Source organism: Artemia sp. Qi Xiang Cuo, chromosome 19 (assembly GCF_049724085.1).
Source record: "Artemia sp. Qi Xiang Cuo chromosome 19, ASM4972408v1, whole genome shotgun sequence".
Classification (NCBI taxonomy): Eukaryota; Metazoa; Arthropoda; class Branchiopoda; order Anostraca; family Artemiidae; genus Artemia; species Artemia sp. Qi Xiang Cuo.
The window spans coordinates 8,233,639-8,259,642 of NC_142812.1; the positions used below are offsets into that span (position 1 = coordinate 8,233,639).

Here is a 26,004-nt window from a genome sequence, read left to right on the forward strand (position 1 = left end):
AAATTATTACGTATATGAAGGGGGTTGCTCCTCGTCAACACCTTGCTCGTTGCGCTAAAGTTTGAAATTTGTCCCAGTTCCTTAAGAACGACTCCTGAAAAACAAGAGCAATTTAATTAGAACAATAAGCAGCTTTCTAAAAGTGCTTAAAAACTTTAACTTGAAGAGCGAGGTGTTGAGGAAGGGGCAACCACCCTCATATACGTAATAATTTTCTGTTTGTTTTAAGTTTTAATGTTGCTCCTTACTTTCAGTTGAAAAAACTTGCTTTTTTATAACATATATAAACGAAGCCTCAACAGGTTTATCCTCAAGCAATGAACAAATACTAAGGCCTCAAACAACTAAAGAATGCTAATCCTAGATCGAACAGTTGCAAGCCATGGCGTTCAATTTTTTGTCCTTTTTGAATTGGCTCTCTGTCTCTACTTTTTAGCTAAATTTCAAATGTCTAAATATTTCAAGCACAACAACATAAAAAATAGATAAATAAAAAGGAAATAAAACAATTGTAATCCCTGGCACACATTTAATCCTCAAATTTGGTTAAAGACAGGGAAAACCCCAGCAGGCAAAACCAAGTTGCAAGGAAACCAAGTTGCAAGGAAGGAACATATTCGAATTTAAAAAGATGTTAAAAGAACAGTGAGAAACCGTTCATGATATTTTCAGGGAAGGGAGCCCAAGAACTATTTTATCATGGGGTTAGGTGAATTCCCCTGCTTTACTTACATAACTAACCTGTATTAAAGATTAAGACGCCAACAAACTATTTGTAAAAACTTATAAATGTAATTTTATTTCCGTTAAAAAGAAATGTAGAAACAACAATCCATTCACCCCCATAATATTTTCACACTATTAACTTCTTTATTTCCCAACTGCAAAACAATTCCTTGATCCAGTCAAGATGTTGAGAAGACATCCAGAATTGCCACCATTAGGTTTGTACTCAACCGCACTGGTGTGACCTACTTGTTCGTAGGTTGGGTATTTTCCGCCATATGGGACAAAAGGAAGGAATTTGCGTGCATTTTGATTTGGATCGAATCCTGAAAAACTTTCAGGGTAATAATTTGGGTAGTCATACCCACTTGAAAAGGCAGATTGATCAAGAACAAAAATAGGCTGAGTCCTGTAGCTCGGGGTTTGGTAGCTTGGGGTCTTATAGCTTGGAGTTTGATAATATTCAGGAATTACATAGATTGTTGGTTTCGTCTGAGCTGGTAAGGCTGATCGATAAAATGGGTAGGGAGTGAAGTTGGGGGTTTGTTGGTACTGTTGAGCAAATTGTTGGAACTGTTGCTGGCTTATTGGCTGAAATTGTTGCTTGGGTACCGCTGGACTTCTGCCCTCAGAAGATTCAGCTTTTCGCTGCTGGACTAGTTGTGCTTCAATTTGTTTAAGTTCATCCTCTGTTAGGGGTTCTTCTTTTAACAAACGTCCTTTTGAGTCGATCGTAATTATGCTATATGTCCCTTCGTTGCCTAAAAAGAAAGGGGGCTATTAATGCTTATGCATGTTTGGGCTGTGTTAATTCAAAAGACATTATCAATCAATCAATTTATTCAACCGATAAATTTATGACAAAAACACTTCTACATAGAATCCCCCGTAAGGCTCTATGACCAGGAAAAAAATAGGGGGAAATTATGAGACACCTTTTTTAAAATTTTTATTTATAGTGAACGTTTTCAAACTGAACAACTTGTATTTATTAGTTTGAAGAATTCTCTTCTATATTATTCGGCTTTTAAATATTTAGAAGTTTATATTTTTTCTAAATGCTTTATATCTTCTTGACTTACTGCCATGCAAATTTTTGTGTTGAAGCTGAACCGTTGCCAGTTTTAATGCATCTTACCTATATGCCTAAACAATATTTCTTGTCAAAACAGCTGGTTGTTGATCATTATTAAAAAACCCAAAATGTTTTTCCCTCATCTAAAATTCAATTTTAGCGACATAGCGGCTTTTGAATTGTCACCACCACTTTGTCAGATCCTTTTTGGAACCACAACAAAACACAAAAAATGCTATCTTGTAACTACAAAAACGTTTCGCTTTTTTACTTCCTTAAAATTTCACACAGCTAACCGATCAGGTAGAATCTAGCTTTCGTTGTTTTGATTACCTTGAAAAGTTCACACAGAATACTAGGAGAACCGAATCGGTTTTAAAAGGGCAGGGTTATTTGGTTTTTCTTTCTGAAATATACTTGGGAAACAATGTAAGTAGGAGGGGGACACAAATTGAAATTGTCCTTGGACGTTAAAAAACCTACCAACGCTTCTGCTAATCTAAAAAAAAGAAAGCGGAAAAAATTTAACAAACTGAGGCAAAATTGTTATTTATTAAGCTCAGAAACCCTTGAACTTAAATTGAAGTGGACATTGGAATCAGTGCGAAATTTAAGCTACACACTGTGCTTTGTATGAGGATTCTCATAACAAAAATTATATTCAGTTTTCACTGATTAGCAGTTTTGTGTTTGAGGAGTTGTAGAGACAGATGCAGGGTTGGGAGGAGAAGGTTGGCTTAGGGGTAGGGAGTTGTCTTGGTGGCGGAGCTTTTAGCCGGCAGATTAAACTAGTTGGTTCTTTTTTGTCCCAACTTATGGAGTAAATTTTCATGTCGCTGTTAATTGTTCCCTCTGTCTCTCTCGTTTCTGAGGTTTTAGTTTTATTCAAAGGAAACGTATATTGTTCTCGAGCAATTAATCATCGATTTATGTACGGAAAAGTCATAGGTAAAGCTGACCAGAATTTAATTTTTAAACAATACAATAAACTTTCTCAACCTTTAGGGAGGTACGCTTCCCTTTCTGTAAGAACGATCTAGATTAAGACCTGCTCAAAGTAAAACAAAATTATATCCAAAGAAAGTCAAGTGGAGATAGCCAAAGGACAAAACTGTTTCCTCATTCGTTCCTGAACCCTCCTTTAAAAAGCCACTGAGAATTGAAATGGACTGGAAAAATTAACAGAATGCTTTTCCTAGCTTTCTTTGTTCATGAGATATGGATTCTATATCTTGTATTAAGTTTTATAGGAGAACCCATTTACAGCTTTCCTAGGGGTATAAGCCGGATTATGTTCCTGGAGGTTCTAACCTGCTACATAAGCAGGGGCAAATCCCAGCATTTTTATTGGGGGGTGGGCAAGAGGGGTCCATATCCGGATAGTCATGGGGCATGGGCTATATAATAATTTTTGTATACAAATTATTAGGGGGCAACCGCCTCCTTTGCCCCCCTCAAACGACGCCCCTCTTCATAAGGGGGAGAGATGAAGGAAAGGGACTAAATCTATGGTCTTAAATTGCAACAAAAGAAGTATTTTTTCATAACGGTTAACTTATTCAGAGTGTGTGTCCTTTTATTCTGCTATTCACTGCAAATATTTTTATGAATATGCTTCTGTGTTTGATATAGCTTTGAAGTTCAACGGTATGACAGCATTAGCATTACTTATGATAATTTTTTTTTACGCGTGACTTAACATACTAATGGAATACTGACGAGACATATATTTATATATTACTCAGGACAGAGTAAGACAAAATAAAACTTATAACATTTTGATTACTGAGATTATAACTCTTTATGATAAGCTTGTAAAGAATAAACTTTAAAATAATAGAAAGAAACTAAATAAATATAAACAGTTCAATGCGTTAAGGCAATAATAAGTTTCAACGCGGATAGCAAGCTTTGCATATGTAATTTATACAGACATCTGGGGTTTTTATTGCACCATAAAGAAACTGGTTAAAGCTTTTTTTTATTTCTTTTGTTCTATGAGGTACGGAGTTCATTGGCTTAAGGTCGCCATAACATGTTTCGTAACTGTTGGATGCATACCCAACTGTGAGATGCATACCCACCTGTAATTTTCTACACCGGTTTACTCTTAGAATACAAATAACAGAATCGTGTTTGCTCATTTTCTTCCTAATTCGAGGAGCTATGCACTACGTCGCATCCTGTACACTAAGCAACTACAAAAATGTCTCTGCCTTTAAAAAAGCAGAAATTATTATTAACAAAAGTAGTGATGAAAATGAAACCTAAGCGATCATTTTAGATATATGACCAACAACCGTCCTCGGAGAAATAGAAGAAAAGAACAAAACAAATAAACTAATAAATATCAAGACCAGAAATTTTAGCTGAAATTTTGTGCTTTAAAAAACTAAGGCTCTTTTAATTTGGTGACTTTGCTTTATTAAACTCTTCTATTCCGCTGAGCACGGCTATTGTTCATGTAGACACAATGCTTTTGTTTTATGTTAATCACTGTCTTTGGAGACAAGTCTTCCGCATAACTTTTGGTGTTTTGTTCCTGTACACCAGAGGTTTTGAGGAATGGAGACAGCTACGGAAAATAACAGGCTGAAAGTCGAATTCACGAACTGCATACAGTACGCAAGCCTGTTGGCTTAACGTATACTTGCGATAAGCAGGGAAGTCTTGTTCAAAATGGTTTGAAAAGATAAAATAGCCCCCAAAACGCAAGTTTCAAATTTTGACTAAAAAAGATATCGCAAAGGATATGCATTGCAAGACCCGAGGCGGAATTGAATCACATTAGGAAGGTTTGGAGGCACAATGTTGTATATTTAAGAAGTAGGCCAAAAGATAAAATCAGTTAACAGAGTTTGTCAAGCGATATCTTTTGAATAGGAAATCGATCTGAAATTTGCCGGATCAGTTAAAGCTGACCATTCCTTCACTAAAGGATGTAAAATAGCCAATTATTTGTCAGTTAACAAGGATCTACAAGTCAGAATAAAATGTTTAGTTTTACACACCTATGGGATAGGCCTGAATAGCTAATGTGAAACAGGAATGAGTCTGGGTTTAATGCTTTAACCTCAGCCTTACGTCAACTTCAAGCGTTAAAAAATTGGAAACTCGTCCGTACTTTATTATATACATTAAATTACGAAAAATTACGTTTTCTTAATGTTACGTTTTCTCTTAAATTACGTTTATTCTGTTGGGACATACAGCCATGACCTTTAATAACGTTTTTTTCCTAGAAATAGTTTTAAAGGAAGGTTTCAGTTTTCAGAGGGAGATTTGAGCCCTTTCTGTGGGTACAAATCCAAGCCCCCAATATCCCTTCGAGTATATTTGGCTACTTGCTTATTTCTAGTCTCTTGCTTAATTGTTGAAGTCACCAGTTCTCTTGCGATCATTTAGTTTCTTTTTAACAAACTGTTTTTAATACATAATCGGAAGACTTTAATCTTTTTTTTAAAGCATAGAAAGTTACTTACCTTCAGTTAACTTTTCTGGAGAAGCAGAAACAGGGGCGTCTAAGTTAACACGATATTCGGGATTCTCAAAGGCCAAGGAAATGCCAACAATGGAGGCTAGGACCAAAATCTATACAAGAAAGAAGATATTAGATATTTCGCTGATTGTATGTGATAGAATAGAAAAAATAAGTGGATACAGGTGGCGAAGATATGGTCAGAGTGCTGCCGCAACTGTCGTGTCCCTAAACATTTGTGGTGAAAAAAAATATGATTCTGACTTTCGAAGGAGCTGAGCACTATAGTCTGTTAACTAAAAGAGTGCAATGTTGTCGACACCCAGAATTTGAATTGAAACTAACCTGAAGCGTCAGCTGAAACTTTTTTGGCTTTTACAAAGGAATAAACGTTTTAGGCTTTTACAAAGGAATACTTTTCGAGGAAGAGGAGCATTATTATGCCCCAAATTTGGCTTTTACAAAGGAATAAACGTGTTAGGCTTTTACAAAGGAATACTTTTAGAGGAAGAGGAGCATTATTATGCCCCAAATTTGGCTTTTACAAAGGAATAAACGTTTTAGGCTTTTACAAAGGAATACTTTTCGAGGAAGAGGAGCATTATTATGCCCCAAATTTGGCTTTTACAAAGGAATAAACGTTTTAGGCTTTTACAAAGGAATACTTTTCGAGGAAGAGGAGCATTATTATGCCCCAAATTTGGCTTTTACAAAGGAATAAACGTTTTAGGCTTTTACAAAGGAATACTTTTCGAGGAAGAGGAGCATTATTATGCCCCAAATTTGGCTTTTACAAAGGAATAAACGTTTTAGGCTTTTACAAAGGAATACTTTTCGAGGAAGAGGAGCATTATTATGCCCCAAATTTGGCAGGGAGCCAAATTGGTTAGAGTGACAAAACAGGAGAAGCGTTTACAAATTGTACATGCAGTGGGAAAACGGTAAAACTCAAGAAAATTAAACATGGTTCCGGGCCCTTAAATCATCTGCGGGTGTGCCTCACATGGTCTCAATTCCTAGAAGATGATAATTCTATTTAAATGAGCTATATACCATTTTCACTAGTACAAAATTAATTTTCATTACTAGCTTTAAACTTCTCTACAAAATGACAAAAAAATGTTTCTTTTCGGGACCATTTACTGAGCAATTCTGTACTTAGTTTTGATACTAGATGTGGATTTAAATGCTACGTCATAAATTTTGTTTTGACTTCTTTGTTTCATTGCTAGATTGAAGAAATTGTTCCCTTTACGTTTTTGGTGGCTTGTAATAACTTTAATAACTGGTGGCTTGTAATAACTGGTGGTTTGTAATAACTTGTAATAACTGGTGGCTTGTAATAACTTAGGGACCAAGTGGTGTCTCTCTGCTAGATGAAACCATGACATAGCTTAGCTGTGAGCTAAGCAAGACTTTTATGTTCGAACTTTCGCCAAAGGTAGCAGGAAGTCAATAGTTCTTATGTCTCAGCCTGTATTTCAGGGTTTGAAGATATTGCATCATTAAGCCTCCGTTTCTGATCCTCGATTTCAAACGGTAGATCATCATTGAGATGTTGCATCACCATTATAGGTTATTACCTCATTTCTACCAATAATTCCAGGAAAATTTTCGGATTAACTCACTATCGGAAGGTAATATGTCTATTTCTTAGTTACCTCATAGGTAACTAAGAAATAGACATATTGCCTTTAGAATCAGAATTTCATAGAATAAGAATGTTCAAAGATATTGAATTATATGCAACGAATTTTGCAACGAATGCATTTGCAACGAATTTTGCAATTGAATATATGCAACGAATTTTCCGATATTTTGACAAAATATTAATTCAATATAGAATGGAGTGACATCCCAAGAATTCAATGCACATATACAACTTAGGGTATATATTCGCACATTAAGGGTGGGGTGGGTTTAAAGCTTATTTCCAGCGCAAACGAATACTATATTTGGATTCAGGATGAAATTCTAACTCTAAATATATGTCTGTTTCTTAGCTACCTGATTAGTAAGTTAATCCAAAAATTTACCTAATTCCGCTTGCGAATAAGATAAGCTTTAAAATATTTTCAAACAGACCTTTAATCAATAAAACAGTCCAAAATAGAAGAATATACTGCTATCTTCGTGAAATAAAACGTTTTTGAAGTTCTTTGAATAGAAATATATTTATGGCCAGTTTGCTGCCAGAATTTCATGTAACGGGTAATATCCTAAGTTTAATTCCTGACAGTTAGTAGCGTTGTCTTCAGGGTTGCCGCCCCTAGTGATTTATCACTATTTCCAGTGTTTCTGTTTTAAATTTTGTAAACAGAAAATTACTAAATCAGCAGATTAATCACTAGATTATTGAAATGAATCGCTAAATCAATAAAAAAATCACCAAAATCTAATGATGTTTTCTTTCACCGGGTGGCAACCCTTGTTAACACTAAAAACAGTGGGAACCCAGCTTCCTCTTGAGGAAATTTAAAGTCTCCAAAAGAAAATGGTGATACTGGAACCACTGATCGATTTTGAAATAACTCGGAGAATATTCCGCAATGCCCAATACCATCAAGAATATGCTTTTCAGCTTTTTATTGGCAACAATGTATGTCTATAGTAAAGAAGGACAAAGACCACACTGCCTTTCCATCATAAAAGAAACACCAATTTAGTGAGGACTTGTGATTAAAATGTGAGGAGTTGTGATTAAAATAAAACTTAAGCAAACATTCTGGCTATATAACTAATAGCCATCTTAAGCGAAATATAAAACAAAAACTATAAAGAACAGCCATAAAAATATAACTCATTCTAATACTCTTTAGTAGATTAACGACAGACATTACTTCATATAAGCTCAACTAAGACTGACGAAAATGGCATTCAATCATAATATACAGTTTTTTTTTTATTTTAAATAATTCCTTATTGCAATGCTTACTTTAATATTACTTTAATATTATTGTTAACTCATTTTTTTTCTCTGTTTTTCTCTCCCACGTTTTTGTTTTGTTTTAATATGTAGTAAGCAGCCAAAGCCTAGTTCTACCTGGTACATTCCATGATGTACAAAAAAAAATGAAAGGTAACTAACCAATTTCATCTTCGTAAATTGTTAAACCCCTCCACTTAACAACAAAGACTATCGGTTTTCTTATAAGAATAGCTTATATACCACACAAATAACTAGCTTCTATCCCAAGGGTATATACCAGTATAGAATTGCGATGATTTCACGAAGAAGTCCCAAAAAACTGGCCAATACCCAGAATTAAGGTGTAAGGTGTCTAGGAAGTGAGCATCTCCTTGTAAAAGAGTTTCTAGTCCTCGTGATGTGATATTTCATTTTTTCAGTTGATTTTTTCAGTTGATCAATTAAACTTTCAGTTGATCAATGATTTTAGTCAATCATTTTTCAGTTGATTCAATTAATGAAAATAACTTAAAAAATACGAGGGGAATGTTTTTTGTATTTTAAAGCATAAGATGTTAGGTTAATTTTAGAGAGACTGTATTTAAGAGAGGGGGGGGGGGGAGTCGTTAACTGGACACCTAATCCTAAATGTCCGTATTGTTTTTAGCTTAGAAGACATAGTAAGATTTATGGTGGTATTAATGATAAAGTTATGGAACATGTTTGGTCAATTAGAGAGTTTAAAGACGGCTTTCTGAAGCTAATCTTTTCTGGGAGTAAGGTAGCCAAGTTACGTAATATTTGAAACAAATAACGCAAGAACTTTAAAAAGGCATTATTAAAAAGGCAAACAGGGCCTCGGTTTTCAAGACAGAAGGAGGAATTATTCATCAAGATTTAGGGGAAGAAGGGGGAGGGGGGCAAATAAATCTAAGGAGTAGGGAAACTGCCCTATGACCTCCAATTAACACCCATGAAACCAAAGTGGGCTAGTGGATCCTTTAGTCCCTCCCCCTATTACTGACAACTTTCTAACGGGAAGGTAGGAATTTCGATATTTATGAATGAAGGGGCCAAAAGGAGCCATGTCCCCTACAAATGCTTCTGTTCCCCCAAACTCTACATACCACCAGCTTTTAGTGAAAACTTCAGTGAGTGGCATGTTGTTCGAAGCAGTACCATTCAAGTATTTCCAATTCGTATTAAAGGAGGCACAAAGTTAACCTGGCACCCTTCCAGTAACATCCTTCCCCCTACCCTCTTCCAGTCAACATTTTATAGAAAGGCTGGCATATTGCGCATTTATTGAATTTGAATCACGCATGGATTTTCAATCAGCATAATTGAAGACAAAAATGGGCCCACGACCATTTCAAACACCAAAACCCCTCCCTCTCCCTTGCCGAAGCTTTCATAGGTAATATGCTATATATTACTTTAAGTGAAACAGGGAAATGATTTTCAATCTAAATCCCCACCCCCTCCCCATATTCCTTCAAATGTCAAATAACCACGCAAGAATTTTTAATTTGTATGACTAAAAAACTGGAATAGGGCAGTGGACCCTTATACACTTCCCGCTCATCCCATTCTAATGTATTCGAAAGGTAAGCATTTTGTATCATACTCAAATCAAAAAGATTAAATGCTTTTCAACCTGTATGACCTGAGGCGTAAAGGGAACCCCTGGCTCCTCCATTACATTGGTTTTGCCTACTTTCTAAAGGGAAAGTAGGCATACTGTACTTTGTTGCAGACATGAAGACTTTTCAGTCTGCATGAGTTGTGGAACAAAGTTAGCCCATGGGCTCTCCAAAGCCATCTACCACCTCCAAATTTTATTAGAAGGGCGAGCTATTTTTTTCCGCTGATCGGCGGAAAATTTTTTGGGCAAGTACCCTATCTCTAGCCAATGAGGCATAAGGAAGATAATTTTTAGAGTTATCTCTGGCTTTTATAAAAAAGAAAGAAAGCTCAGAACGTTTTGAAACTTATGGGGTCAATAATTTTGGGTCAAGGGGACAAAGTAAATGTATTTCTGCATGTGTATTTCCACTGTAAAGTGTCTGCATTCACTTTAAATTTGGTAGGCTTGTATCTACAACCTGGGGTGTATCAAGGATTTTTTTTCGGGGGTGTTTTACAAAAGGATTTTTTCCAGGGGGGGGGGGGGGGTTACAAAAAAAAACTTTTAAAACGCATCAAAAATTTGCTTATATTCCTTTTTGTTACGTTTTTACAAGTCGGGCAACCATTTGGGGGAGGGGGGTTCAAAGCCCCTAACCTCCTCCCTCCTGGATACGACCTTGCCTACAGCCAAGGAGACGTTAAAAAAGAAATTTTAGGCCGTTGACTTATACAGCCTAGGCACTAGGAGACTACAAACAAGGATTGCAAGTCACAGAGTGACTTGCAAGCAAGAATGCTAATCATATTCATCGTGAGGGGTTACATACTTGTGCTAATTGGTTTCCATCTTATTTGTTTGCAATACATTTTAGAGTAAAGAAATTAAAAACTCATGCTGTAGCTACTTAGCGACTATACATAATTTTGCATTAAAGTGACTTAATTTCACTATTATTAGTCAAGCGTTCATGGGCGCTCATAAGCTGAATTTCAGGAGGGGGGGGCTTACCTGGTCTAATCGGAACCTCCAATGTTGTATAATAGAAATATCAAAACAAAAATGAAATATACAGCAGCATTATTCAGCCAGGGGGGACTGGAGCCCCCTCTGCCCCCATATGGTTGCCCATGCAGGCGTTTATTTGGCTATCATTCGGTGGTAGACATATAACCGGATGTTCTCTCCATCAAATACATAGAAAACAAATAAAAGGTGTTATGTTATGTTTGGATGCATAATAGCGTAGCCTTAGCTTAAACATTTTGCAACTTTAAAATGCAATACAGATTAGTTAAGTTTTTTACTTTTCATAATTTTTTTCTGTTTGTTAATTTTTTTCTGTTAACTAATGTACAATTAATGTAATGTACTGCCAGAACAAAATTTGCACTTTACTGAAAAAATACAAATGAATGTGCATTGTCAGTTTAATATACATATACTAATATTTATTAATGAAAATTTTAATATTATTTGATATATTAAAGTTATAAAAGTAAAAACATTTATATTTTTTCAGTAAAGTGCAAATTTTGTTCTGGCCTAGGAAAGGCATAGGGGTTTTGCGCCCAACTTATTTTAATTTCTGCTAGTTTTGAGTTTGACTTGGTTATTTATTGTAATTTCTTTTTGCTTTGGGCTTTATTTATTCGTTGATTCTGATTTGTGGTAGTTTGACGCTTGGTAGATTATTTGATTTTATCTTTACTCATATTTGGTTTAATGGAGTTCTTTACTTTTCTTTGAAAAACTTATTTTGTGGAAAAAGTTTTTTTTATCTAATATTTTTAAAAGCCAATCGCTTTCCAGGTAAGATGTTATCTGTTAGTTTGTATCTGTTAGATTCTGTTAGGTTGCAAAATATGATTTTGGTGATTGACATAAAATACGATCAGAATTAATAAGTTCATTATAAATGGGACTTAGATAGGTTTCTCCAGTGTCTCTATTGAGGGTTACCCTTTGGCAGGGAGGTCGTTTCAGGGGGCGCCCCCTATAATTTGGAGAAAATAACTATTATATGGCTCATGCCCCTTGACTATCCAGATTTGGACCCTCCTTGCCCCCCCCCCCCCAATAAAAATGCTGGAGCTAATCTCTTGCCCTTTGGTGAATGTGGTTTTTTATTTACTAAGATATACCAATTTTAAATGTTAGTTGACCGTTATTTCTCTAATATTAACCACCAAGAATAAACAGGAATAGCAATATGTAAGGTGAATAAAGATACTTTTTTTTACTTCTCTCTTCAATTACTTTGTAGCTTTCAATGGATTTCAGGTTTCGTGTACAATGAAAGCTTGGATTTTCGTAGATATACAAATTTGTTCTAAAGTTTATCATCCCCCTCCCTTATAAGAAAAGGCCACTAAAACCATAGAATCGAGGAAAAATTTGATATTTTCTGCAATACAGATATAGCAACTTAATACAATTTTACATTAGCCATTGATGGTTCAGTGGTATACTGCTTGCCTGCCACACTGGCGATTCACATTCGGTACATTTTTAGAATTATTTCAAAAATTTACATAGTTATAATTTAAACCTAAAGGTTTGTTTTAATATAGTTAGGACGAGGGCGGCTAATGGACTAAATATTGCCCTAAACTATCTGCAAAAGATTACACTTTTAAATTGGATTATTTGGCATATGGGCCAACTGTTAATGATATCTCCCCCCCCCCCCCAAAAAAAAAATATGAATACCATATTAACAAGGTTTGTTTATCCAAAGATTCAATAATGCACAATGGGCTAAATTAATGGTCAAAATATATAAATCTATCCAAAGGCTTTCATTCTATGTGGCTTGTGGCATTGTGGCTATGTGGCGTTCTATGTGGCAAAGGCTTTCTTTCATTCTATGTGAAACCCGGCATTCGTTGAAAACTAAGAAGTAACTGAAGAGAGAATTAAAAAAAAGCATTTACCAGAAATAAGAAAATCATAATTCCGTAGGACTATTGGTTCCAATCTGGGACATTTGGTACAGTTTGTAAAGTCTTCACAGTGCCCAAGCGCACCTGTCGAATATAGCAAGACCGAGAGGTTACGTAAATAAGACCTATGAACTACATTCACTACCATTTGAAAGAGCAGCAAAGTTTGCTCATAAAAACGCACAAAGGTATATCTACGATTAATGATTAATTAATTAATCTATATATACGTATATCTACGATTAATTAAATACATGTGTTTGTATTTAATCAATAACGCGAGTTTGTATGCTCTTCCTTTCTCTTCCTTTTCATATTCCTTCTCAATATCTCTTCCTTTTAAGCAACAAAAGTAATTGAGAGCTTCAGCAAGTAGTTTCAACTGAAAGAGCAGAAACCTTTACTCATAAGCCCGGGTAAGGTTATATTTCTTATTATCAGCTCTTACATTGTTAGTGTGTCGTTCGTATAATAGTTTAGAGATCCCCCGAAATATTTTTGAGATGGAAAAGATCAGAAATCGTCACTCATAAACGCGGGCAAAAAATTTGTTACTATATTCTTCTTTTATCGGTACTATTATTCTTTATTGTGTTATTTAGGTTGCAGCAAAAGGTTCAGCAATAGGCTGCAGCAGTAGCTGCAACCTACTCGTTTGCGAGACGTAGCTCATAATTGCTGAACCTTAAAGCCAATGGATTTCCTTTTCAAGCCAATGTATTTTTCTTGTTGTTCGAGCAGGGTTGCCACCCCTTGTAATTTATTACTATTTCTAGCGATTTTTTTTTTAAATTGCCTATACAGAAAAATCACTAAATCAGCACCCAAATCACTAGATTATTGAAGAAAATCACTAAATCAACGAACAAATGACTAAAATCTAGTGAATTTTTCCTCACCGGGTGGCAACACTGTATTCAAGCCTAGAGACTGTAAGCTTCCTTTACAACAAATTTAGTTTGTGGTGCCTACAAAGTTAGCTCCGATACCTCGCAAACAAAATGGTTGTTCATGTGTCGAAAAGTGGCACAGTAATGTTTACGGCGGTTCATTCTCCTTGGTTGATTTTTCATGTATATTAAATTTGTATTTTGATAATGTCCTCATTCCAGATACTCAGGTAATTAAAATTCTAAGTCCACTTTTGGATACTAACCATTCTTACGACCCTCATCTCTCCTATCTCCAGGGTATTCTTTAGTCGCAAGGCGGGTGTCCTCCACACTCTTCCATCCTTTCTTCCCACTGAGGTAATGGTCTCACTGTATTATACGTTTTTAAATTCACGACTTTCTTATTGTCGGTCCGTTTGGGGTGTGGCATGTTCTTCTCTACTAACTCCTATAAGACGCCTTCAGAATACAGCTGTGAAAGCTGCGTTTGACCTTCCCCCAAGGTACTCCTCTGTTGATTTGTATCATGATACTGGTATTAAAAAATTTGATTCCCTGGTTGAAAAGAAAAGTCTCCTCTTAGCTTATAAATTCTTACATTTTTCCCTTCCTACAAGCCTGTGTAGTTTTTTCAAACAAGCTCCTTCTTCTAATATTTTCCTTTCCCTTCGTTAGTCCTATCTATTCACCGAACTTCAGAAGTTTCGAATAACTTTTTCCCAGCATTCCCCAGTTTATCCAGCTACTAAGCTGTTTAACTCTATTTCCTCTGATATATCATGATATGAGAAGTCTTTACCCATATTATTTAAACCTGCTTTTTTTTTTTTTAAGATGTAGTAAAAATTCCGTGTTTTGATCTATGTCCGTGGTTTTTACTTTTGTCCGTAAGTTTTGCCACTTTACTGCTATGTGTCAATGTATTCATCTATTTCATAATAGGTGTTGGTTTTGCACCAATTGTAATGTTGTTGTAGCGATTGAGCTCCCTAAAAACTCAGCTTTTGGGGCTGCAAAATCCGCCGTATATGTATTTTTGTTTTACTTTTTTTTTATTTTACTCTTTTTGTTGTTGTGTATTTTTACATTAGAGTTAGATTTTATAGTATTAAATAAATAAAATTAAATGAAATATGGGTTTCGGCCAAGTTGGTTCCAATCGTGTACTTTGTGTTTCGATCTGACACCATTTTTTTTTGGGGGGGGGGGTTTGGGCCATTTTGTTTGTTACTATGGGACGTGTTCGTCGCTCACTAGGTTGCTGCTATTGCTGCAGTCACGATCAATAAAACTTTTTCAACTAACAAATGACACAAAATTACACGTGTAAACAAACAGACGAAACTTGTGCCCATAAAAGCAGTGGAGGAAAGAGTTTAAGGAGGTAAAACTTTTCTTTGAAATTGTAGTTGTTTTTGAAATAAACCTCCTCCAACCCCCAAAATTTCCGCGAAAACATATCCAGGGTGGTCTTATGGACCTTAGAAGACACTCATTTGAAATTGTAGTTGTTTTTGAAATAAACCTCCTCCAACCCCCAAAATTTCCGCGAAAACATATCCAGGGTGGTCTTATGGACCTTAGAAGACACTCATTTGATTGGAAATATATAGTTCTAGTTCCCTTTTAAGAGTAAAAAAGATGGAGAGCAGCTTACCCCCTCTCCTTCCTGACATCCTCTTTTTCCGAAACGCATTCAATTGAAATTCTGAGATAGCGATTTTGTTACTTATGTTCAAAAAATCATATAACAATGTCTATATGGTGAACACAACTCCCCAGAGGGCAAGAGTAGTGAGTTATGCTCCGGGGCATATACGGGTCTTAAGGAATGGGTGGTTGTAAGAAATTTCGGATCGGATGGAGCTTATTTGATTGAAAATTGGAAATTTTAGTGCCCTTTTAAGAGATAAAAAGTGAATTGAGGGCAATCAGCCCCCATCCAAGCCTATCATTACCCAGAACATACCAGATTAAATTTTTAATAGAGCTATTTTGTTCATTATTATTGAAATGTCCAGTAATTTTGTCTGAGGGGATGTCAACCTCCCCACAGTCCTCAGGGCAAGGGCTTAAGTTAGGCAATTCGTTCATTGTTTACATACAGTATATGTTATTGAGACGTTAAGAATGTTTGAACTTTACTTTCCAAGAAAGCGAAGGGCATTAAGGCGAGCCTGTCAGAGAATGTTGAGGGGAGTGATGAATTAAATTAAAAGACGTTATGCGTATGAAGGTTTTCAAAAGGGCGTAACTCAGGAATACCTGAGTATTTTAATTTGGAAAATTCTGGAAATGATAAGGGAGATGATCAAAAAGGCAATATTTCTATGCTACCAATACAACTGCAACTACCACCACTACTACTACCACACTTCTCCATTTACAATATTTAGGGGAAATTCGATCGAAGTCAAAAGACGCTTTGTACATGCACATTATCATAAAAGCATATCTCAAGAATTGATTTGAGTATTAAGTCGGAACTTTCAGACAACGTTTTAAGGGGAAGATCATCTGACCAAAGGGGATATGTGCACACCACTGCTAGTACTACTGTTACTACTATCGCGACTACTTGTATGGCTAAGAGCATTGCTACCATTGCTACTACTATTACTACATCTATTGCAACTACTTGTAAGGTTAAGAGCATTGAACTAGTAATATTAATACTACTACTTTGACCACTATTACAACTATGCCTAAGGGTATGAAGGAGAAGTTTCCAAGAAATTTTGAGGGGGGAAGGTGAACTGAATCACAACTCGTCATCTGTATTTAGGTTGTCAAAAGGGTGTAACAGCAAAATATCACGAACAGTTTGGTGTGTAAAGTTGCAACTACAACAGGGCTTGTTGTGAGGGATGTTGAACTAACCAAAAGGAAATTTGTACATCCTAATGCTACTGCTTCTACTTATGCTACTATTACTGTTACTATTATTACTACTCCTATTACTACTAATGATACTAAAGCCTGGGCTCCATTCTACTGCCAATACTATTACTACTGCTATTAAAATTAAGATTATTAAGGTGAAAAATTTGAAATATATAGAAACAATATGAAACTAAATCGAAACACACTATGCCCACACAGGTTGTCAAGCGAACAAATAAGAAATGCTTCAAGAATACTTGATGGTATTAAGGTTAAATTTTCAGCGTGTTTTGAAAGGGATCTTGTAGAAACCAAAGGTGCTATGCGCATACTGCTACTAAAGTAGTATCTATTCTATATATTTGACACCTACAAGACCATGTATCCATATATTTGAAACCTACAAGACCATGCATCTATATATTTGAACTTTACATTCAGCCCTACATTCACGCCTACAAGAATATGCTCAAAAGTGTAATAGATATGAAGCGTACAAGAAACTGGTTTTTTGTTATTGATAAGAATTGCACAAGATTGTACCGTTTGACGTGCACATTTTTTTTTTTAAGCTGGCACGGTATAAAGTGGTGCAACATGTTATGGGAGTATGGTCGAAATTATATAACTCAACCAGAGTGTTTTTCGAGCCAATATCCATTTTTAAAAACCAATCAGAGACATTGGTGGTTGCTCAATATACGATAACTCGAGTGATGATTGGTTATAAATAAAAGGACTGATTATTTATTCGTCCTTGAGGTTTTGTATATAATGTTCTTACCTTACGATTTCAATTTCGTAATTATTTCATATATAATAGATAGTACACTGAATATTATTAACTTTAAAGCAATGGATTCGTCAATTTACTATGTGAGTACAGTTTACTAAATTTATTAATTTATTTCTAAATAAAATAATTTTACCCTCCCACTAGTAAATTTAAATTTCAGGGGGAAATAGCCCCTCTCCCCCCCAACAATACAAACCCTACAATATGGTGACTATAGTCGCTAGAAAACGCAAAATACGCTCTTTTTTCTATTATGTAAATAAAAACCCTCCCCCTTGCTCTGTGGAAATAGTTATTTCGTTCAAAAATGTCCTTTTCCCCTTATCAAAAATAGAGTTTCCACTCTAAAGGCATCTGTGTCTAATCCTGTTAGCAAGAGTGAAAATTTACAGACAACATTGGTATGCGTCTTATCGGGATTAAGAAAACAAAGGATGGAAATGTGTGATTCAATACACCTTGACAAAAGAATTTTTTTTTTGGCAATTGGCATTGTTTTTCTAATAAAGAAAAAGGGTTTAGTATTTGTGAATACTTCGATATGTATTTTATAATACACAAGTGGTTTTCGGAAAGTGTTGTCAATTTAAAATAGTTTAAAATTATACTATACGAAGAATTTGTTACTAAGAGGGGTTTAGATGACAAGAAAGGAATTATAACAGAGGATAGCTTTACTTTTTTGATGTGTTCCATATAATACATAAGTGGTGGGGTGATGGCAGAAGGATCTCTTAAAGTACCTATAGTGCTGTACTGGAGGCCGAACTGCTAGCGAAAACCCCGTGTGGATGAGTTGAAATAAAAAAATTTAACAAGAAATGGCTGAAAAGTGTTTTGGGGGAGATGGGTTGATTGGCAGAAGGATGTAATAGCGAAGTTATAGTGGAGGGCAAGTTGATAGCGAAAAAATCTAAGCTAATAAGGGTTTTTGACCGTAAACTCTAGTTTTTTGTAAGAAAATTATGGAATTATACAATTCGTTGGTTCATAGGTGAAACTTAAGTCCAGGTATGGATTGAAAAATAAACTATTTCTGTAGAATCTGAGCTAATAAGGATTTTTGACCATAAAATCTAGTTTCCTGTAAGAAAATTATGGAAAATACAATTCTCTCGTTCAAATGTGAAACTTAGGTCCATTCTCTGGTTCAAATGTGGAAAAACCCGTGTGGATGAGTTGAAATAAATTTTTGTTAACAAGAAATGACTGAAAAGTGTTTTGGGGGAGATGGGTTGATTGGCAGAAGGATGTATTAGCGAAGTTATAGTGGAGGGCGAGTTGCTAGCGAAAAACCCGTGTGGATGAGTTGAAATAAATTTTTTTTAACAAGAAATGACTGATAAGTGTTTTGATTGGCAGAAGGATGTATTAGCGAAGTTATAGTGGAGGGCGAGTTGCGAGCGAAAAACCCGTGTGGCTTATTTTAAATAAAAAAATTTAAAAAGCAATGACTGAAAAGTGTTTTTGGGGATATGTTTTGATTGCCAGACGGATGTATTAGCGTAGTTATAGTGGAGGGCAAGGTTCTAGCGAAAACACCGTGTGGATGAGTTGAAATAAAAATTTTAACAAGAAATGGCTGAAAAGTGTTTTGGGGGAGATGGGTTGATTGGCAGAAGGATGTATTAGCGAAGTTATAAAGGAGGGCGAGTTGCTAGCGAAAAATCTAAGCTAATAAGGGTTTTTGACCGTAAACTCTAGTTTTTTGTAAGAAAATTATGGAAAATACAATTCTTTGGTTCATAGGTGAAACTTAAGTCCAGGTATGGATCGAAAAATAAACTATTTCTGCAGAATCTAAGCTAATAAGGGTTTTTGACCATAAACTCTAGTTTACTGTAAGAAAATTAAGGAAAATACAATTCTCTCGTTCAAATATGAAACTTAGGTCCATTCTCTGGTTCAAATGTGAAACTTAAGTCCAGTTTTGGATACTCATAATAATGAGGACTGATGGTTCTAATTCAATAATTTTGGTTTCATAAAAACAAACTATTTTTTTTAAACTTCGAAATTATTCAACTTTATTATTTTTTTTTTGTACGTATCTTAAAATGACAAAATATGCTTACGGGTCTAACAATTGTACTCTGTGATTGTTCAGAGACACAATGTGGCTTTCCCAGTGGTATTCTATGTCCGGATATCGACACTACCTAGTCTATTGCATTTATTAATTCAGTATTTTTTACGCAGTGGAACGATAAACACATAAGTCATATCTCTTAAAAAAGTGAAGATGGAGCATTTTAATAAAGTGTGTTCACATGTCAATGTTATTGTAGCATTGAATGCTGACAAGGAGAAGTATTTAAACTATGAAACAAGTAAAAATGGTAGCACTATTGGAAATGTATGTGTGCATTGTCATGACAGTAAGGAATTTAATTTCTTTGGAGTACAAAAAAAATTCCACTCTTCTTATGGTGGATATGCAAGAGTGAGGTATCCAGAGATGATAGCACTCAAAGAAAATGCCAACATAAAAATAATAGTTGATGAAGAGGGACATCTTTTTGCCAGTGCATGTGGTAACATGCTACCTCTTGTTGCACCCCATCATCAACTTTCGGGTATTAGCATTCAACGGAAGATCAAAAGAAGACATGCATACTCTTCTACTAATATCATAAACCACATCTTGTCGACGTGCCGAAACTGTTACCTTTGTAAAAATAATGTTGTAATAGACAGTGAAATTACCGGAAAAATAAAAAGGGCATTGGCAGAAAATATCACTAAGGAATATAAAGATGAATCGATGAAAAACAAAGTGCCAGCAAACTTCACTACCATTAATCAAACAATTAATGAACCAAATAATAGCAAAGATGAAGTGCATATTGAACATGTGGATTACCCCCCATTAGAAATGTGTTCACATGCTAGTGTTATTGTAGCATTGAACGCTGACAAGGAGAAGTATTTAAACTATGAAACAAGTACAAGAGGTAGCACTATTGGAAACGTATGCGTGCGTTGTCATGACACTATGGAATTAAATTTCTTTGGACTACCAAAAAAATTCAATTATACAAATGGTGAATATGCGAAAGTATCATTTCCAGAGATGGTAGTACTCAAAGAGAATGCCAACATAAAAATAATAGTTGATGAAGAGGGGTATCTTCATGCTAGTGCTATAGGTAACATGCTACCTATTGATAGAACCTTTCGTCGGCTTTCAGATATTAGCATTCAAATGAAAGCAATGAGGAAAAGAAAGGCCTACTCTGCTACTGATATCGTAAACCATATCTTGTCTACGTGCCGAAACTATTACCTGTGTAAAAATAATGTGATAATAGACAGTGAAATTGCCAGAAAAATTAAAAGGGCATTGTAAGAAAAAATCACTATGGAATATAAAGATGAAACTATGAAAAACAAAGCACCAGCAAACGTTACTGGCATTGATCAAACAGTCAATGAATCAAATAATACCAAAGACGAAAAGAATATTGAGCCTGTTCATGAGACACCAATTAAAATTGTGTATGATTAAAAATGGAATAATGATTATTCTACCGATTATGAACTTAGAGAAGACAATAACTACAATATCAAAAGAGAACACGGTGAACTATTTTATGGAACAGATTCAAAATGTCCAAAGTTAATCATTGATATTAATAATGTATCGTAATATATTTTGTATTAATATTCTACATAACATTATTTCATTAAAAATATTACATTGTTATGTCTTCATTATTTTTTAGAGTAAGCTAGCATATCAAGCGTTTAGAATGTCTATTAAAACATCGACGATGTAAGAAAAGGATTTTGCGTACATCTATTGTTAGACACATGGGATAACATTGTCAAAAGCTAGGTATCAGAATGAAAAAAATGTAGGTAAGTAAGTAAGCAAGTAAGTAAGTAAGTAAGGAAGTAAGTAAGTAAGTAACAAACTCTTTCTTGAATTCACCTCTTGGATACACAATACAGAAATTTACATGCACACACACACACACACACACACACACACACACACACACACACACACACACACACACACACACACACACACACACACACACACACACACACACACACACACACACACACACACACACACACACACACACACACACACACACACACACACACACACACACACACACACACACACACACACACACACACACACACACACACACACACACACACACACACACACACACACACACACACACACACACACACACACACACACACACACACACACACACACACACACACACACACACACACACACACACACACACACACACACACACACACACACACACACACACACACACACACACACACACACACACACACACACACACACACACACACACACACACACACACAGAGACGACATACTCAAAGTGACGACTTACACATAGAGACGACACACACACAGAGACGACAACACACAGAGAGAAGGCACACACAAAGAGACGACACACAAACAGATACGAAACACACAAACAGATACGAAACACACAAAGAGACGACACACACACAGAGACGAAACACACAAAGAGACGACACATACACAGAGGCGACACACACACAGAGACGACAAACATACAGAGAAGACACAAAAACAGAGACGATATACACACACAAAGACAACAAACACAGAGACAACACACAGACACACACACACAGAGACGACACACACATAGCGACAACATACACACAGAGACTACACACACACAGATACGACAACACACAGAGGGGAGATACACGCACAGAGACAACACGCATACAGAGACAATACAGAGACGACACACCCACATAGCAACGACATACGCACAGAGACGAAACACACAGAGAGACGACAACACACAGAGAGAAGACCCACGCACAGAGACGACACACACACACACAGAGATGACGCACAGAGTGGCACGCCACTCTAAGTGAACCTAGATCAACCCAACTTTTTGGATATCTCTCTCACTATGACTCTGTTTGTGTGTCGTGTCTGTGCGTGTGTCGTCTCTATTTGTGTGTCATCTCTGTGGGTGTGTCGTTTCTTTTTTTGTGTCTTCTCTGTATGTTTGTCGTCTCTGTGCGTGTGTCGTCTCTATTTGTGTTTCGTATCCGTGTGTGTGTGTGTGTCGTCTCTTTGTGTGTTGTGTCTGTGTGTTTGTCATCTCTGTGTGTGTGTGTCGTCTCTCTATGTGTGTCGTATCTGTGTGTTTGTCGTCTCTGTGCGTGTGTCGTCTCTATGTGTAAGTCGTCACTTTGAGTGTGTCGTCTCAGTGTGTGTGTCGTCTCTGTCTGGGTGTCGTATCTGTGTGTGTGTGTGTCGTCTCTTTGTGTGTGTTGTCTCTATGTGTGTTTGTCATTTCTGTGTGTGTGTCTCGTCTCTCTGTGTGTGTTGTCTCTGTGTGTGTATCGTCTCTGTGAGTGTGACGTCTCTATGTGTGTTTCGTCTCTGTGCGTGTGTCGTCTCTGTGTGTGTGTTGTCTCTCTGTGTGTGTGTGTCGTCTCTGTGAGTATGTCTTCTCTCTGTGTGTGTGTCATCTCTGTGTGTGTGTGTCGTCTGTGTGCGTGTGTCGTCGCTATGCGTGTGTCTGTTCCGTCTGAGTGCGTGTGTTGTCTCTGTGTGTGTGTATCGTTTCTGTTTTTGTGTCTTCTCTGTCTGTGTGCGTGTCGTCACTGTGTTTGTGTGTCGTCTCTGTGCGTGTGTCGTCGCTATGTGTGTGTCGTCTCTGTGTGTGTGTGTTGTCTCTGTGTGTGTGTATCGCCTCTGTGCGTGTGTCGTCTCTTTGTGCGTTTCATCTCTGTGTTTGTGTGTTTCATCTCTGTGTGTGTGTGTCGTGTGTGTGTGGGTGTGTGTGATCTCTGTGCATGTGTCTTCTCTATGTGTGTTGTCTTCTCGGGGGGTGTGTAGTCTCTGTGAGTGTGTCGTCTCTACGTTTTTGTCGTCTTTGTGTGTGTGTTGTATATGTGTGAGTGTTGTCTCTGTGCTTGTTGTCTTTGTGTGTTTGCGTCCTCTCTGTGAGTGTATCGTCTCTATCTGTATTTTGTCTCTATGTGTGTGTGTCGTCTCTTTGTGTGTGTCGTCTCTAGGTTTGTTTGTCGTCTATGTGTGTGTTTCTCGTCTCTCTGTGTGTGTTGTCTCTGTGTGTGTGTATCTACTCTGTGAGTGTGTCGTCTCTGTGTGTGTGTCTTCCCTCTTAGTGTTTTCGTCTCTGTGTGTGTGTCGTCTCTCTGCGTGTGTTGTCGCTATGTGTGTGTCGTCTCTCTCTGTGTGTGTGTGTGTGTGTGTGTGTTGTCTCTGTGTATGTGTTGTCTCTGTGCTTTTTGTCTTTATGTGTGTGTCGTCTCTGTGAGTGTATCGATTCTATGTGTGTTTCGTTTCTGTGTGTGTGTGTGTGTCGGCTCTGTGCGTGTGTCGTCTCTGTGCGTGTGTTGTCTCTGTGTTTGTTGTCTTTGTGTGTGTGTGTGTCGTCTTTGTTTTTGTGTCTTCTCTGTATGTTTGTCGTCTCTGTGTGTGTGTCTTCTCTCTGTGTGTTGTCGTCTCTGTGTGTGAGTCGTCTCTATGAGTAAGTCGTCACTTTGAGTGTGTCGTCTCTGTGTGTGTGTGTGTGTGTGTGTGTGGGTTGTCTCTGTGTGCTTGTAAATTTCTGTATTGTGTATCCAAGAGGTGAATTCAAGAAAGAGTTTGTTACTTACTTACTTACTTACTTCCTTACTTACTTACTTACTTGCTAACTTACTTACCTACAATTTTTTCATTCTGATGCCTAGATTTTGACAATGTTATCCCATGTGTCTGACAATAGATGTACGCAAATTCCTTTTCTTACATCGTCGATGTTTTAATAGACATTCTAAACGCTTGATATTATAGCTTACTCTAAAAAATAATGAACACATAACAATGTAATATTTTTAATGAAATAATGTTATGTAGAATATTAATACAAAAATATATTATGATACATTATTAATATCAATGATTAACTTGTAAATTTTGAATCTGTTCCATAAAATAGTTCACCATGTTCTCTTTTGATATTGTAGTTATTGTCTTCTCTTAGTTCGTAATCAGTAGAATAATCATTATTCCATTTTGAATCATACACAATTTTTACTGGTGTCTCATGAACAGGCTCAATATGCTTTTCGTCTTTGGTATTATCTGATTCATTGACTGTTTGATCAATGCCAGTAACGTTTGCTGGTGCTTTGTTTTTCATCGTTTCATCTTTATATTCCATAGTGATATTTTCATACAATGCCCTTTTTATTTTTCCGGCAATTTCACTGTCTATTATCACATTATTTTTACACAGGTAATAGTTTCGGCACGTAGACAAGATATGGTTTACGATATTAGTAGCAGAGTAGGCCTTTCTTTTCCTCTTTGCTTTCATTTGAAGGCTAATACCTGAAAGCCGACGAAAGGTTCTATCAATAGGTAGCATGTTACCTATAGCACTAGCATGAAGATACCCCTCTTCATCAACTATTATCTTTATGTTGGCATTCTCTTTGAGTACTAACATCTCTGGAAATGATACTTTTGCATATCCACCATTTGTATAATTGAATTTTTTTGGTAGTCCAAAGAAATGCAATTCCATAGTGTCATGACAACGCACGCATACGTTTCCGATAGTCCTACCACTTTTACTTGTTTCATAGTTCAAATACTTCTCCTTGTCAGCGTTCAATGCTACAATAACACTAGCATGTGAACACATTTCTAATGGGGGTCATCCACATGTTCAATATGCACTTCATCTTTGCTATCATTTGGTTCATTAATTGTTTGATTAATGGTAGTGACGTTTGCTGGCACTTTGTTTTTCATCGATTCATCTTTATATTCCTTAGTGATATTTTCTTCCAATGCCCTTTCTATTTGTCCGGCAATTTCACTGTCTAATACAACATAATTTTTACAAAGGTAACAGTTTCTGCACGTCGACAAGATATTGTTTATGATATTAGTAGAAGAGTATGCATGTCTTATTTTGGTCTTACGTTGAATGTTAATACCAGAAAGTTGACGACGGGGTGCAACAAGAGGTAGCATGTTACCGCAAGCACTGGGTAGAAAGCTATCTTATACTCGTGACCCTCACCCCTGCTGCCACCTATAACTTTTTTTAACACCATATATTGAGATAGAACCACGTGGTTTATGGTTTTCTCAGTGAGAATGAAAAAACAGGAATTTTCTCACTTGAAAAACCAGGAATTTTGTCTGTTTTATGGTTTTTGTCAGTGAGAATGAAAAAACAGGAACTTTCTCACTTTCATGGATGTCAACAGCAATTTATGTATGTTTCATGGTTTTTGTCAGTGAGAATGGAAAAACAGTATTTTTCTCACTTTGCTGTCAGTCATTAATCAAATTGTTTCCGGGCAAAGTTTAGTAATGTTATGGTTTTCTCAGTGAGAATGAAAAAACCGGAATTTTCTCACTTGGAAAAACAGGAACTTTCTCACTTGGAAAACCATAAACCACGTGGTCCTGTTACGAGTAGCACCTGTGAACTTGATTTACATAAAGTTCGCTGAGAGCCTGCACTTACAACAACAACAACATCAACCTTGGAACACCTGTGCTGTCGACCTCAATTCACCTATCGTGAATCAATAATTCCCCTTAGAAACAACAAATTAATTTCCCCTTTCTTGACAGATCAA

General features: G+C 36.3%; 1 protein-coding gene across 1 annotated transcript; it reads right to left on the reverse strand.

The window, feature by feature from the left end:
* Positions 1–772: 772 nt before the first annotated feature.
* Positions 773–8,413, reverse strand: LOC148940461 (uncharacterized). Its single transcript, XM_089104718.1, has 3 exons — positions 8,368–8,413; positions 5,284–5,392; positions 773–1,487 (listed from the first exon to the last, which is right to left on the reverse strand). The coding sequence occupies exons 1-3, from the start codon at positions 8,374–8,376 to the stop codon at positions 871–873; spliced, it is 735 nt and encodes a 244-aa protein (XP_088960844.1). The 5' UTR covers positions 8,377–8,413; the 3' UTR covers positions 773–870.
* Between the last annotated feature and the right edge of the window lie 17,591 nt (positions 8,414–26,004).